General features: G+C 44.3%; 1 protein-coding gene across 4 annotated transcripts in view; it reads right to left on the bottom strand.

Annotated features, from left to right (window-relative positions):
- Positions 1-14,423, bottom strand: part of LOC308627991 (uncharacterized protein) — a 122,046-nt gene extending 107,623 nt beyond the window's left edge. For 2 of the 4 annotated variants that reach the window (XM_081254558.1, XM_081254557.1), the window contains exons 1-3: positions 14,136-14,268; positions 13,510-13,643; positions 2,817-2,948 (exon numbers count right to left, since the gene is read on the bottom strand). In XM_081254558.1, coding sequence (XP_081110684.1) covers positions 2,817-2,948; positions 13,510-13,643; positions 14,136-14,154 — 285 coding nt within the window. In that variant the 5' untranslated portion in view covers positions 14,155-14,268. Of the gene's footprint in view, positions 1-2,816; positions 2,949-13,509; positions 13,648-14,135 lie in introns of all 4 variants that reach the window. The other 2 variants (XM_081254555.1, XM_081254556.1) reach the window with 2 other exon arrangements.
- Positions 14,424-14,498: the final 75 nt, after the last annotated feature.

Raw genomic sequence — 14,498 nt, 5'->3', positions numbered from 1 at the left:
CAATGTGTGGTTTGGAAAACCCACACATCAAACAATTCTGTGACACCTGGATGTCATATTATTTAACTTAATTCTGACACTTTCTACCTGGAGATACTGGAGATAGTGTCAGACCCCACAGGTTAAGGGCTCCATCCCACAAGACTACACCCCTCACACACACACACACACACACACACACACACACACACACTTCAGATGCCAGTTGCAAGTCCAGGTTGTTACCTGTGCTTCTGACCAATAGTCTATAAACTAGAGGCTCCCACCACCCCCTCTTAGGGTTCGATTAATTTGTTAGTGACTCACAGAACTCAGGAAACCAGTCTACTTACTAGATTACCATTTTATTACAAATAATATTAAAGGATACTAATAAACAAATAAACAGCCAGGTGAAGAGGTACGTAGGGTGGGGTCCAAAAGGGTCCTGAGCACAGGAGCTTCTGTCCTCATAAAGTTCAGGGTACTTCAATTTCCAGGTACATGGGTGCCTCCGGGTTCAACCTGGAAGCTCTCTGAAACCGTCCTTTTGGGTTTTTATGGTGGCTTCATTACATAGACATGACTGATGCAATCATTGCCCATTGGTGATTGAAATCAATCTCCAGCCCCCCTCCCCTCCCTGGAGGTTAGGGGGTGGGGCTGGAATTTCCAATCCTCTAATCAAGGTTGGTTCCCTTGGCAACCAGCCCCCATCCTTAGGGACTTTCCAAAAGTCACCTCATTGTTATAAACTCAGGTGTAATTGAAAGAGGCTGGTTACACCAGACAAAAGACATCCATTTCACATTTATTACTCAGTTTCAGGAACTGAGGACCTGAAATATTCTAAAAATTCTAAAACTTTCTAAAAAAAAGAAATATTCTAACAAAAAATGCCCTTCGTCCCATTAGTCATGACTTTATCACATGACCCTGCTTAGATACAAAGAAGGCTTAAGAAAAAAAGCATCTGCCATTTCAGCCTCTTTAGAAGGAATTGGATTTGACCATCATAGAAGTGCGGGAGAGCAGGATCAGCACATGAGCTAGGTGAATACTAAAGAGAAGAACTGCCAACACATACCTGTGATGACCCTCTATATCCTAAGATGACACATGTGAACATCAGTTCCTAAATATGAACAGTAAGGGATAGTCATTTAGATGTGTTCTGTAACCTGTAATATGTCTTATGCTTCTCTTATGCATAGGATTGTCCCCATAATAAAAGAAGTGACTTTCTGTTCAAGATGATGTAGACAGCAGTGCAGAAAATATCTTTGCTCATTGCTGGTCTTACACCTTATGTCAACTCTAAGGAAATCAAAGCCTCCACTAGAAAGATGGAGCTGAGAGCAAGGGAACATCGATCCCATGCCTGGCTTTCTCCCAGGAACTTGACACCCATCCTCTCATTCAGTTCTTACACTGATCCTAAGAGTGTCCCCTGCACTGGGGACCACTGTGCCACCAGGGAAGCCCAGCATTCTACTTTTGTAAGCACTCCTGCTGGGAATCTCAGCACTGAGGAAAGCAGGAGATGTCTCTTTTAAGCCCCTCTTGCTTATTCATTTAATATATCATTGGGTCTCACAATGTAGGGTCCATTTTCCTAGTCCAGGACATTTATACAGCTTGTGCAATGATAACCATCAATCACATTCGAAACAACTACGGGAATGCCAGTGGGTCGGACTCTTTGCTTTCACTTCTGAGGGCCAGAGTTCAATCCCTGGTCGGGGAACTAAGATCGCACAAGCCACACGGCATGGCCGGAAAAAAAAAAAAAAAAGAAAGAAACAACTATGAGAACAAAAATACCAAGGGTTTGCCTGAGCTTTGCAGAACCTATTATCCAAAAGATTATGTAATTTGTTTTGAACCTACACATTCATTATTCACTCAACAGATATTAACAGAGCATCATGCCTTGGACACCTGTAGATGTTTATAAATGTGGATTTGTGATCAGCCTTTAATTCACCAAATATTTCCTGATTATCTCCTAGGTGCCAGGCATTGTGATAGATTCTGATGGGTTAAAGAAATCAGCAAAACCTGGTCCCTGCCCTCAGGAACTCTGTTCCTTGAGAATTATTCTTCAATCTCTCCAGAAAAAAAAAAAAAGAAAAGATATGTTCTGCCCTTTTCCCTAATGTAGGAGCATAATCACATGTATAAAGTCATAGATTATGTGCTGGCTTTTGTGTTCTCGCCCACTCTAGATGCATTCTCTAGCCTTCTCCACACTGTTCCAGTCCCTGTGGCCTGCTTGATCTGGCTTCCCTTGCCTCATGGCATCCAGTTGGGTTTGCCAATGAGAGGCACCAGTGGGAAACTGGAGCGGGGAGGGGATAAGACGCCGTTTAAGTTATTTCTTTTCTGTTCCCTCTTTGTGTCATCATGGGGTGTGTGGGAGGGGACTATGGCTCCCACTGGATGCCCTCCTCCAGAGTCCTGGGTGGGCTTCTCCAGAGTTCCAACTCTCACTGGGCTCCAATACCACTGTTTTCCTTTCATTCTTTTGGCCGTGGGAGTGACAATGGCTTCCTGCCTTTACTGGTCTCCGGGTGCCTTAGTCTTTCTTATTTGTTCTCTTAACCTGGCACCGACGTCTATAAAAAGTCCCTGTGTTAAAATCTCCTCATCTGAACCATCTGGGGCAAATGCTGCTTCTTAACTGGGACCCTAGCTAATCAGAATATCGAAGTTGATAACATTGGAAAAAATCATCAGATCTCTCCTTTTCATTTTACAGGGAAGAAATCAGGTCCAGAGAGCATGGCACTTGAATGAGGTTGCTTCGTCCACGGGAGGAAGAAATACCAGCTCACCTGCCTCTCCAGCCCCTGCTCCTGTGACACGCACCCCAGACCACCTCCCAGCCTGAGACGTGTTTCCTTTGTGGGGTCTGATCTTCCAAGCTTTGGACAATGTCCGCTTCTGCCAGCGTTGAAGCCTGCAAGCTAAGGACATGAATGAACTGAGTCATCCCCACAGAGCTTCATTAATTTCAAGGCAATTTAAGATTTCTGAGTCATAGGTTTCAGCCACTTAGACTTTCCCAGCTGGTACTGCACTTGCCCACACACATTTTTCTTTCAAGATTGCATCTGGGTCTAGCTGCGTGGCTTGCCCACTCTTCATCAGTTTGGGAAGAGAAATCGACCTCCTAGAGTGATCCGTGCCGGGCTATGCTTTTTCCATTTGCCGTGTGCATTGGAGTCTTTGCATGAGGACTTAATGGAATTAGCTGTCTGCAGCTCGATCCAGACTCAAACCACCGGAGACATGCACATTTCCACATTCTATATCCAACACATTTCACCCAGCCTCCCAAGGAAACTCAGTTATACCATATGGTGACTCCATTCTCTGAATAATATTTAGCAACTTGATGAACAAAGACTGAATCATATCTTAACCATCTTGGCCAAATATTGTTTTATATAGCCACTGTATTAGTAATATATATGTTTTATTTTTTACACTAGTACTTCCTGCGACGCCCGCTGGAAATGAAGAGCTAGACCTCACTGGGAGGAGCCTGCACCGTCAGGGCATTCTCGCTTATTAGCGATCTTCTATTCAATATTGCATTGTATGTATGATACATTCAGAACCTCTGCTTTTTCTTTTCCTCCAGAACAGCTGCTGGATTGAGCAACAGTCTCCCTGAGTAACACAGCAGGGAATCCTGGGGCATTTCCCAGACGCAGAAAACAAAAGATGTGTATCCAGGGGGAGGATAGGTCTGGAGCTCTCGCCCTCCCACCAGGGAGAAGTCCTATAGTCTCAGGATATGGGGAGGAATCTTAGCAAGCCTCTGTGGCGGGTCCCTGTGGTTAGGTGATCTTAAGAAAGTCACTTTCCTTTCTTAGCCACAATTATACAAGGATAATAATGAACGCCTTTGATAAACTGGAAGACAGTAGGCAAGGCCTACGTCAGTCATTTATAAGGTGCAGGCACTGTTGAAGCCTTCTATGTGTTAAAATAGATAACCAACAGGGACCTACTGTATAGCACAGAGAACTATATTCAATATTTTGTAATAACCTATAAGGGAAAAGAATAAGAAAAAGAATATATATATATGTATATATATATATGTGTGTGTGTGTGTGTGTTTATAACTGAATCACTTTGCTGTACACCAGAAACTAACACAACATTGTAAATCAACTATACTCCAATAAAAAAATGTAATCAGAAAGAGCAGCAGCAGCAAAAAAAAAAAAAAGTCTTATATGTACAACCACAGGTAAGATGCAATCTATACTTTCAATGAACTAACCAGTTGAAAATAGGAATATGCAGGGATCATTTCAATGAAATATGGCTTGGCTAAGATAGAGCTTTGCACAGTGGAGACGCTTAGCTCAACCTGAGAATTCCTGAAAAAGCTGGTGCTCAACGTGAATCTTGCCAAAATTTATGGAAGTGAGAAAGGTATTCCAGACAGTCAAGAGCCTGAATCTCAATTACTGGAGAATATAATGCATTGCACAGAGCGGTGGGAACAAGGCCACACTTATAGTTATTAAGAAATATTTTTTATAATTATTAGAGCATTGGTGTTTTTTGAAAATCGAGAAGGGGATTTCTGGGGGAGTCCTCAAGGTATGATAATACTCTCCCCATATCCATGGCAACTCTTGGGCCCATCTTCATGGGAAATCATTTGCTATAAAGTGCTGACCTTCTGAGAATTAGGAGACAGGAACCAGCCTAATCCATTGTTTTCTGAGTGGAATTGCATTTTGTCAGCATGCATGTGTACCCATCACTGTGACAAGTACAGAACAGAGGAGAAGGGAGAAGATGTGGCCCTTTCCCTCGGGGAGCTCCTGATCTATTGAGACAGCCATGTTCACGTCATATAACTACAGCAGATTAATCAGAATTCGGTATATAGTCATTGTCCAATGATGCCATGCCCATCAGGAAAGAGGATATTCTCTAAACCAGATGCATCAGAAGAAGGAGGGCTTGGGAGTCATTCAACCTGTGTTTATTAAGTATCATCTTACAATAGGAATTCTTTTTATTCCTCTGGGTAAGACTTCATAGAGGAACTGCCTAGCAGACCCAGAAGGATGACTATACTACCTTGTTCCAGTTTTCTATTACTGAGTGAAAAACTGACCTGATGATACTTAATGGTGGAAAACAACCACCATGGTATTATACGGTGATTTTGTGCAGCAGGTATTTGGGCAGCTGGCAACTCGGTGGTATTCTGTTGGGGGCTGGTCTGGTCTGGGAGGATCAACATGGCTTTCATTCTCCTGCCTGGAGCTTTGTCAATGTTTGGCCAGAAGGCTTGGCTCCACTGGTCCCCTCTCCCTCTCCATGTCATCTTTTGGGCCTTTCTGTGAGGTTTCTCCATGAGGGTAGTTGATTGGATTTATTTGGAGGCTCAGGCCTCCAAGAGACTAAGGAAGAAGCTTCCAGTCTTCTCAAAGGCAAGACCTAGAACTGGCCATGCATCATATCCACCATTTTTTATCGGTTCAAACAATCTCACACGAGTTTATATTCAAGGTCAGGGCATGGGACCCTGCCTCTTAATGGGAGGAGTGTCAAAACTCTGTGGCCATCTTTAACCTGGCACATTTATCCCTAGACTTTGGTCACTTCATGTGTGTAAGACAATCTTGGTGATTTATGGCTCAAGCAAAAATGTGATAGGAAAAGGAAAAAAAAAAAAGAAAAAAATCTCAGATGAGGAAATAGGATGGTGCATGAGAGGCGTCTTTCATGACACTATGAGTTCCTATACGGTCCACTGTGCTCTGCCCAGAACCTAGTATATTGCTTGACACACAGAAAGTGATCCATCAACAGAACTGAGCTAACTGACAGGCATTTACTACTATATTTCTAGTTGTGTGAGTGAATTTCTCACACTAAATCTCCCAGGAAATGTGCCAGGGGAATCTTACTGCAAAACTAGCAGTTTATTGGGTTGACAAAGAGAACATTCAATTAAGGAGATTTTCAGAACACAATGGAATCATTTTAGTTGTGAAATGTGGACTTAAAAAGTAATCATTTAGAAACATCCAAGAAGCATTTGAAGACTGGATGCCAGATGCAGCCCCTTTTCATTCAAGCACAGACTGAGGGTCCTGGGTGGGCACGGAAGTGCAGAGGCCCAGGCAGATGTGGGTCAATCCCAGGTCTCTCTGCTGCACTCCCACATCCAGGCTCATTCTACAACACGAGGCTTCTAAGAAATTGATTTACCCAGAAAACAGCGATGACAACCACCATGCATCCATCACTGTCCTAGCACTGTGGATACAGAGGGAAATTAAAACATGGCGCTAGGTCTCCAGGGCCTTCAAGTCTCTAGATTGGGGCATTCTCTGCCCATTCCCAGATTCCAGGGAAATGCTTGGGCATCTCAAGGTAGATAAAGATGGAAGGGGGTAGAGAGGCTGAGATAGCCCATTGCCCAGCCATGGAGCCACCATGCCAGAGGGAAGAATTCTTGAAGAATATCAGAAGTGTACAAATTCCCTCAGTGTAGGCCAGCAGCTGTTAGCTTCCACCCCTTCCTGTTAAACATAATCATCTTCACCCCAAGATTCTGACATACCACTCGAGAGAATGCCAAGGCAGGCAACTTCTGAAAAGGCTCCTCATGGCCCCTGGTATTCACACCTTGTGTCACCCTCCCCTGTTGTGTTTGCGATGGCCTTGGTGGCTTGCTTCTGACAAGCAGACTATGGCAAAATGATGTAGGATGTCACTTCTGGGATTAGGCTATAAAAGACTTTGACTTCTCTCTGGCTCTTCTCGGGTATTTGCTCTAATCAAGCAAGATGCCATGCTGTCAGCTGCCATTTGGAGAGGCTCATGTGACTCAGAACTGAGGGTGGTTTCCAGTCAACAGCCAGGGAGGAAATGAGACCCTCAGTCCAACAACGTTCAAAGACTTGAAACCTGCCAATACCTAAATGAGTGACATTAGAAGCTGAAGCTTTGGGGTTCAATTCGTTATGCAGCAACAGATAACTAATACAAGCATATAAAAGAAGAAGAAAATTTAACTAACTCAGCTCTTGGTCTAGTGCCTCTTTCTACTACACCATGTGATTTCTGGCTAATAAGGATCTTTCATCTGGAGGACAGGGAACATCTGGTCAGTGGCATGAAGTCCTAGTATTTTAACTCAGCAGTCATATTCCCCCATGGTCTGACAGTGACCTTGTCTCCCAGTTGTCCTCAGTATCCATAGGGGATTGGTTCCAGGACCCCTCCCCCACTCCCCCTCAGAAGCCAAAATCCACAGATGCTCATGTCCCTTATATAAATTTTTAAAATTTGCATATAACTTATGCACATCTTCCTGTATGCTCTAAATCATCTCTTGATTACTTATAATACCTAACACAACGTAAATGCTATGGAAATAGTTGCTGATGCAGGCAAATTCAAGTTTTGCTTATTGTAACTTTCTGGAATTATTTTTCTCAAATATTTTTGATCTGCAGTTGATTGAATCCATGGATGTGGAACCCGCAGTTAAGGAGGGCTGACTGTACGTTGTACAGGAGCCCTGTAGTCAGGGCTAACCCACACTACTTCCAGGCCCTAAACAGAGCTTCACCCACCTGTCCACAGTCATCATGACACCCTGCAAGGTCTGTGCTCTGATGGTGCCATTTTAAAGAAGCAGAAACTAAGGTTTAGGGATATTCTGTAATTGACATAAGGTCAGAGCGCTACTGAACTTCAGAATAAGTGCTCAGTAACAGCTTCCTGATCTCTTGAATGACAATTGGTTGACTTTTGTATCTAACTCTTTTCTAGATGCGTTGCAGAGTCTGTCAGGGGTCAAGCGCTGTGGTCACTGAGCAACTGTGTGATTTAGAAAGAGGATTACTTCCCTGTAGCAAAATACCCTAAAAGTCATAGTTGTTAGCAAGCTCTCCTATTATGCAAATGAAGATAATGAAGCCTGAGGCTTGATGAACACCCCATATTTAGAACAAAGGACATTATTTCTTCAACCTTCCTCCAGTTTACACTCCCAGGATCATACACCATCCCCCAGGTCCACACATACAGGACACATTTTCTAAAGTGTTGGCTTCATTGCTAGGAGCTATCTATCCAGTGAAGAACAAGCCTCAACCTTTCTGAGTTCTGGGACACAATTTGAATAATATAAAATTTCATGTTGTCCCAAGGGATAGCAATTATACCTAGATATATTTTTTAATTGCCTAAATGGGGTACAATACTATGAAATTAGTTGCTTGCTTACAGTTTTATATTTTATTAACCCCCAAAGTACTCACGCATGTTTGGATGTGAATTGCACAGATATGGGTGAGACATACCATTCATTCCTTCTATGGTCTACTGAGTAGATTGCCCTGTATAGTGCTGAGTCTCCATGCTGCACACGCTCTACTCTAAGCCCACCTGGGGATCCAGGGCTCACAAGGTGGAAACCACTATTCTATAGATATTGCCTTTTTGTTTAGATACACTTTCCTGGTATGCAACTATCCAATGAAACCATCAAATGAAATTCTATGCAAGGAGCCCCAGTGTAGGACCTCAAAATTGTTTTAAATTTAAAACAAAATTTTGACACAGAAGGAAAGAGAAGAGAGGAGAAAGAGGGATGCAAGGACAAGGCAGAGGGGGAAGGCAGTGGCAGGACGGAGAGCTGTGTTGTACAATGAACGCAGGATTTGCTCTCAGAAGTGCTGGGTTTGTGCTCACGAGCTAGTGACTTAAATTCCTTGAGACGCAGTTTCTTCTACCAAGGCCAGTAATGAACCTCCTCTACGGAGCTATCGTGAAGCTTAAATGGCACAAAATTCATAAGAGTGCTTTGTAAACTGTCAAGGCTGTGGCACATATTAATTCTTAATAGACCTTAATCTGAGCAATCAGGGCCGTCCAAGGCTATGTTGCTAATTGGCCAAGTTGGGGCCCAGATCAACTCAATGTGTCCTTGTTCAGACACTGGTCTACTGGTGACCAGCTTGTTTCTCCCAAACTGAAGGTTGGCTTTTAAAAGCTGAAGAGGGACGTAAATGATCATTTGATTCAGCCTATTCCCTTGGTAAGGAAATTATCGTTACCACCACTCCCCGATGGGCAGGGGATTGAAGTGCCACTCAGAGCCCTAAAGCTCATGAAACAGAGGTGGGCACTCATCTCCCTCGAGGTCTGTCTGTGTGCCAGGTATGGAAACACATAACTAGATTTTCCAGAACACCCTTCAGACTGAATCTATTTTTGCAGTAACCTAACACTCTAGATAAATGTAAATTTGCAGCACTTCCTGGACTAGCTGGATCATTTTACCTGTTTTCACTTTTGTTTATTAGCTGCTCAGCAATACATAACAGGATGGTAGACAATTGGCAACATCCAGAAAATTCCCATATGCTGGGTTTCCCAGCATCCTCTAATTTAAAAGCAACAACAACAACAACAAATTCTCCAAGGGCCTGGGGAAAAAAATGGTTCCAAAATGGCAATTTCTTCTGTATTTATACACTGGACTTTTCCCAGTGGACCATTTATCCAAAGAGAAAAACAGACCCCTTACCTAGCCATGGTAAAACAAACCATCACAAAGTCACCTTTCAATAGGTACTGCTAGGATTCACCTTGGACATAAGCAGCTATTTTTCAAACACAAGCTGTTTGGAAAAAATTGAGAAAAGAAATCACTATTATGGAAGGATTATAAGTGGGCCATTTAAGCCAAAGGTTTAGACATCTAAAAAAGCATGATGACAGGCAACATGATGTAGTAAACCTTATTCATTCCCCTGCCCCCTCCTTTCCCAGCACACACACACACACACACACACACACACACACACACACACACGTGACCAGCATAGCCACTGAGTAATGGGCAACCATGGAAAAAGTTAAAGAGTTTCTCTGGGTCCTGGTTTCTTCATCTGTAAAGCGGGGGTAATAATATCTATTTTGATGGGTTGTATAAGAACCAGAAAGAAAGTGGCTAGTCTAGCACTCAAAAGGCATAATTAAAGTATACTTATTATTAAAGTTAGTAAAAGAGAAGACTCTCACAGTAATGGGGCAATTTATGTCATGAAGCTTGGAAGCAAGCCACAGGCCTCATCACCACTGGAAATGTATCTCTCCATCATGACTGTATCCAAACCCCAGGGTCATAGTGAACTTGGCCAAATGCATCTCTGACAGCTGCAGCAGGGAAGCTGTGCACCCTCTTCCCTGGATCTCTCCTTTCCTCCTTACACAAAGGAATGACAGAAACTCTTCCTAGAGTTAACATGGAGGAATAATGAGGGGCACTTATCTTCTTGGCGACTTTTACTGATTCTGATACTAAGAGATCTGTAGATTCTATCCTCAGGAATATCTAGATTGCAACTCATGCATTAACACCACCAACCTCCTCGTTACTGACCAAGCACACCCATGCCTCCCTGATCTTGAATATACCGTTTAAAACCTGAGGCAGCCATAAAGCCAAATAAGAGAACTGGGGAACATGATTAGAGCAACGTAGAGGGAACACCTTGGAAAGGAGTTAATTCCAGGGAAACATAGAGGCACCAACCGTCAAGTAGGGTATGACTCAAGTCATAGGCATAGAGGTGGGAAACTGGAGTCCACAAAATGGTGTGAGTGGCCAGTGGGCATGTAGCCAAGAGGAGTGGGAGATGAAGTTGTTGGGAAGTTCTTGAGCTCCAGCCCCGTGTCTATACCCAAGTTTCCAGGTATGGTCAAGAAGATTGTGTTTTGCACAACCCCAGGGGTGCCATTCACAAAGACTTCAATGGGGAATGGAATGTTCTGGACTTCCAGTGGAATGAATGGAATGTTCAGTCCACAGCCTGCACATCAGCACATGGTAGCATTCTCTACAGTTCGTCATGGAAGTTTGTCACAGATTTTTGAGCCTAGGTATGGCCTGCTGTGAGAGTTGTTTAAGAAACATGAATGTCATCACCTGTGGTATATGTCAGCCTTCAAGTGACATAGTAGTCTTAGGAGTTGTTCTCAGAAACCATTTATTTGATCAACGAACACAGTACTTAGCTTAGGGCTTCATACTTAGCAGGAAACTACTGTACGTTTGCTAAATAAATGAACTAATGAGTGATGAAGAGAATTAAGGAGCAGTTAAGTACGTTTCAAGACAGAGAATGTTCTGGAAATCATGCAGAACAGATTAGTGACTTAGGGCAACTGGATCTGACTGTTCTACAGAGTGGACTGGTTAATATTTCCCTGTAATTATATAATCCTTATTTTAATTGGCACATCACATTTTATCATAGCTACACAATTGTATTTAACCATACCTACAACTGTATATTTAACAACTCTTATACATTTTATTGATATTTTAAGCATTTTGTCTATTATTATTAAAAGTTGGATTGCTTTCTGTGGACATATTTCAATAATAATAATAATATTTATTTATGTTACATGCAAGACCTTGTGCTAGTTGCCTTATATACATCTTCCATAATTTTCACATTAGGTAAAATTCAGATAATAGTTCTATTTTATAATTAAGGTATTCTAAATTCATCTAATGTCATATAGCTAAAAAGTGAATGAATGAAGAGTCCCACACAGATCTTCCTACTACATGTTTTTTTTTTTTTCAATCTGAGAATTACTATCAATCCAGGTAAAAAGGTTTAAGGCACTTGGTATAAATTATGTAATTTATCCTGCACTACAGTCGTTTCCAAAGGTCATGAATTTGGCCTTCAAGAATGGGCAGGACCGTGGCCACTGTATAATTTCATCAGAAGTAACGAATGTATCAATACTAACAATCGTTTACAGCATCGGTTACCCATCACTATCAGTTATTTTCTCAGTCTCTCCAGGTGACAGTGCTTTCTCTTTCCTTGGAAGGGCACTGATATTTACTCCATGTGACCTCCAGCGTGATCTTTCTAGAACCCCAACCAACCATGCAACTTGCCCCATTTAATGGTAGCCTTGACTCTACATCTCTTCTATTCTGGCTGGTCTATCAGCCCCTCCCCATTCTAATCCCAACTCACTTTGCCTGCCACGTGCCTGGCCACTGCCACCAAGCTGCCAATACCGGAGCCATGGGGAGTTTCTAGAAAGTTCAGAACAGCCCACTCCTTTGCTCCTGCACATTCTTTCTCTCTGCCTGAAATGCCAATAACAATCTCTTGTTTATGTTATTGCATGACTCATAGAACCTTTTCAAGATCCATGAGCACAGGAAGTACATTTTTTAAATCATTGTATCTCTTTTCTCAGTGTCTGGTGCACAGTAGGTTTCAATAAATACTTGCTCTGGATTAATTCAACGTGAAAAAAATCACATTTTCTGGAAAATTCCCTGAAGCTCAGGAAAAGTGGTCCCTTCCGCTACACTTCCTGGATGCCTTGATATCTAATTGCCACACTGTTACACAATGAAATGATGTATTTCCATATGTCTGTCTGAAGCCAGACTAGGAGCTCCTGGGCGTCAGAGACCAAATCTTACTCATACTTGGATCCTTAACACCCAGCGCAGGCCCAGCTTATGGTAAACCTTCATAGATTTCCTGGAATTGAAAAATGTAATTCTAAAGCAATCACATGAGCTGAGCAGGGTGGGTGTTAGGCTTCTCATTTTACAGTTGAAAAAAGGGGACCCAGGGAGGAAAAAAAAAAGTGTCTTGACTCAATTTTCATTCAAAAATCAGAGGCCCAGACAGGGCTGGTACAGGGTCTCCTAAACCCCTAGTTATAAAGCGCTGCTGGTGGCCACTGAACAGAGGAGGCTGGCACCTTTCTTTCTGACCCCTCAGCAGAGAAACAGAGGTCTGTTCCTGAGACAGGGACCAGCACAGGTGTCTTCATGGGACCAGACTGGGTGAAAGGACACTGCTCACCACTCATGGTGATGGCTGTGGGGAACAGATGAGTCCCCCTAGGGTCAGGGACTGGGTCCTGGTGTGTGAGGAGGAGGCTGGGGAGACCTGCCAGGAGGCATGGGACCACCCCTTGACCTTTCCAAACCCTGCGGCCCTGTGGTGGCCTGTCGTACAGTCTGTGTCCTCTCTGGCCAAGCTCCCAGGAACTGCTTTTCACCAGAGTAACTTGTTTGTGCATAATTATAAATTATAAATATGCTCCAGGGGGCATAATTATACAGAGCTCTCTTTTTTGCTCAAAAGTGTCCTACTGTGGGCAATACATGATATAGTCCCCTTTTCCTCCCCCACTAGAAAATATGCATACATGCATGTAAAAGCTCAGAGGGCTCCAAGAGTCTTGTAAACGCCCCTTGGCTTTTATTTATTTATTTATTTGTTTGTTTATTTAAGTTAGTTCCCCCGACCGGATTGCTTGATTTACCAGGATACATTAGGTTAAGGCCTGGAGGTCCCAGCCTCTGCCTGAGTTCAAGCCCCTTTCCTGACGTGTGTCTGCCTAAGCCAGAGGACTGGCACCTTCTGCAGAAGATGAGAATAACTGGAGAGAAAAGGCAGCCCTCACCTGATTCTCAGTGTTGAATGCCTTTTTGGTCCACGTGTGTGACGGGGTAGGGGGCGCCACTCTGGCTAGCGGCCTGGAGCCTCGCAGGAGGTGTGCGTAGGGCATTGTTTCACTGGGCCAAGACCCTCTGGGCACTGTCTTGGGAGAGGAAGAATTAGTGATTACCTTTGGTCTGAGTTAAAAGGTGCCTTCAAGCCGGTCTTCTGCAGAAAATACTCAAAGCCTTGGTGGGGGGCGGGGTTTGGAGGGTGACACCAACTAAAAGTAAGCAATCGATTTCTTTTTAAATGGGGAGAAGAGTGTTGGAAAAAGGTAACGAAACCAATTTTTGAAACTCCGTGCGGCACCACTGATGCAAGCACACTCTCCACGGAGAAAAGCTACATCTGAGCAGCGGTGTCCTGATGCTCAGAGGATGCCCGGCTTTCTGGGGAGAAGCGTCGGGAAGACGAACGGGTTAGAAAGTCCACTAGCCACTGCTGGAGCTGCTTGGGTACTTGTGACCGGGCGACGCCTGCCCAGCCGCGCGCGCACTCAGCCTGTGGAGGCGCCGGGACCCTCACGCCCCGGTCCGGTGCTCTACCTCCGCAGCCCCGGGCCGCGGTTGGATAATGCACTTTGTTTACCTCGCCCGGGCCGAGTCATCCAACTGGGAGGCAAGCGCCCGCGCCCGGGGCCGGGAGCTGCAATGGCAGTGGCAGCCGGCCGCGGGCGCGGGAAGCCGCCCAGGGACTGGCAGCTGCGAGGCTGATTGATGGGCACCCGGCTCAATGAGGGCGGCCCGGGCGGGAACGGGGCGGGGCCTGCTCTGGGCTGAGCCAGTCGCCGGTGCCGCTGGGGGTGGGGGGGCGGAGGCGCCGTAGAAATGTGTCGGTGACATTGAATGGGGAGACTGAGCGCGAGCGAGGCGCGCGCGCGCACACACGCGCACACACGGCCCCGCTCGCTCCGAGATCCCCGGCCACGTAAGTAACTATTAATACCGCCTC

Source organism: Mesoplodon bidens (assembly GCF_964165515.1).
Source record: "Mesoplodon bidens genome assembly, chromosome: 14".
In the NCBI taxonomy this organism is placed as follows: domain Eukaryota; kingdom Metazoa; phylum Chordata; class Mammalia; order Artiodactyla; family Ziphiidae; genus Mesoplodon; species Mesoplodon bidens.
This window is presented reverse-complemented; position numbering and strand designations above follow the sequence as displayed.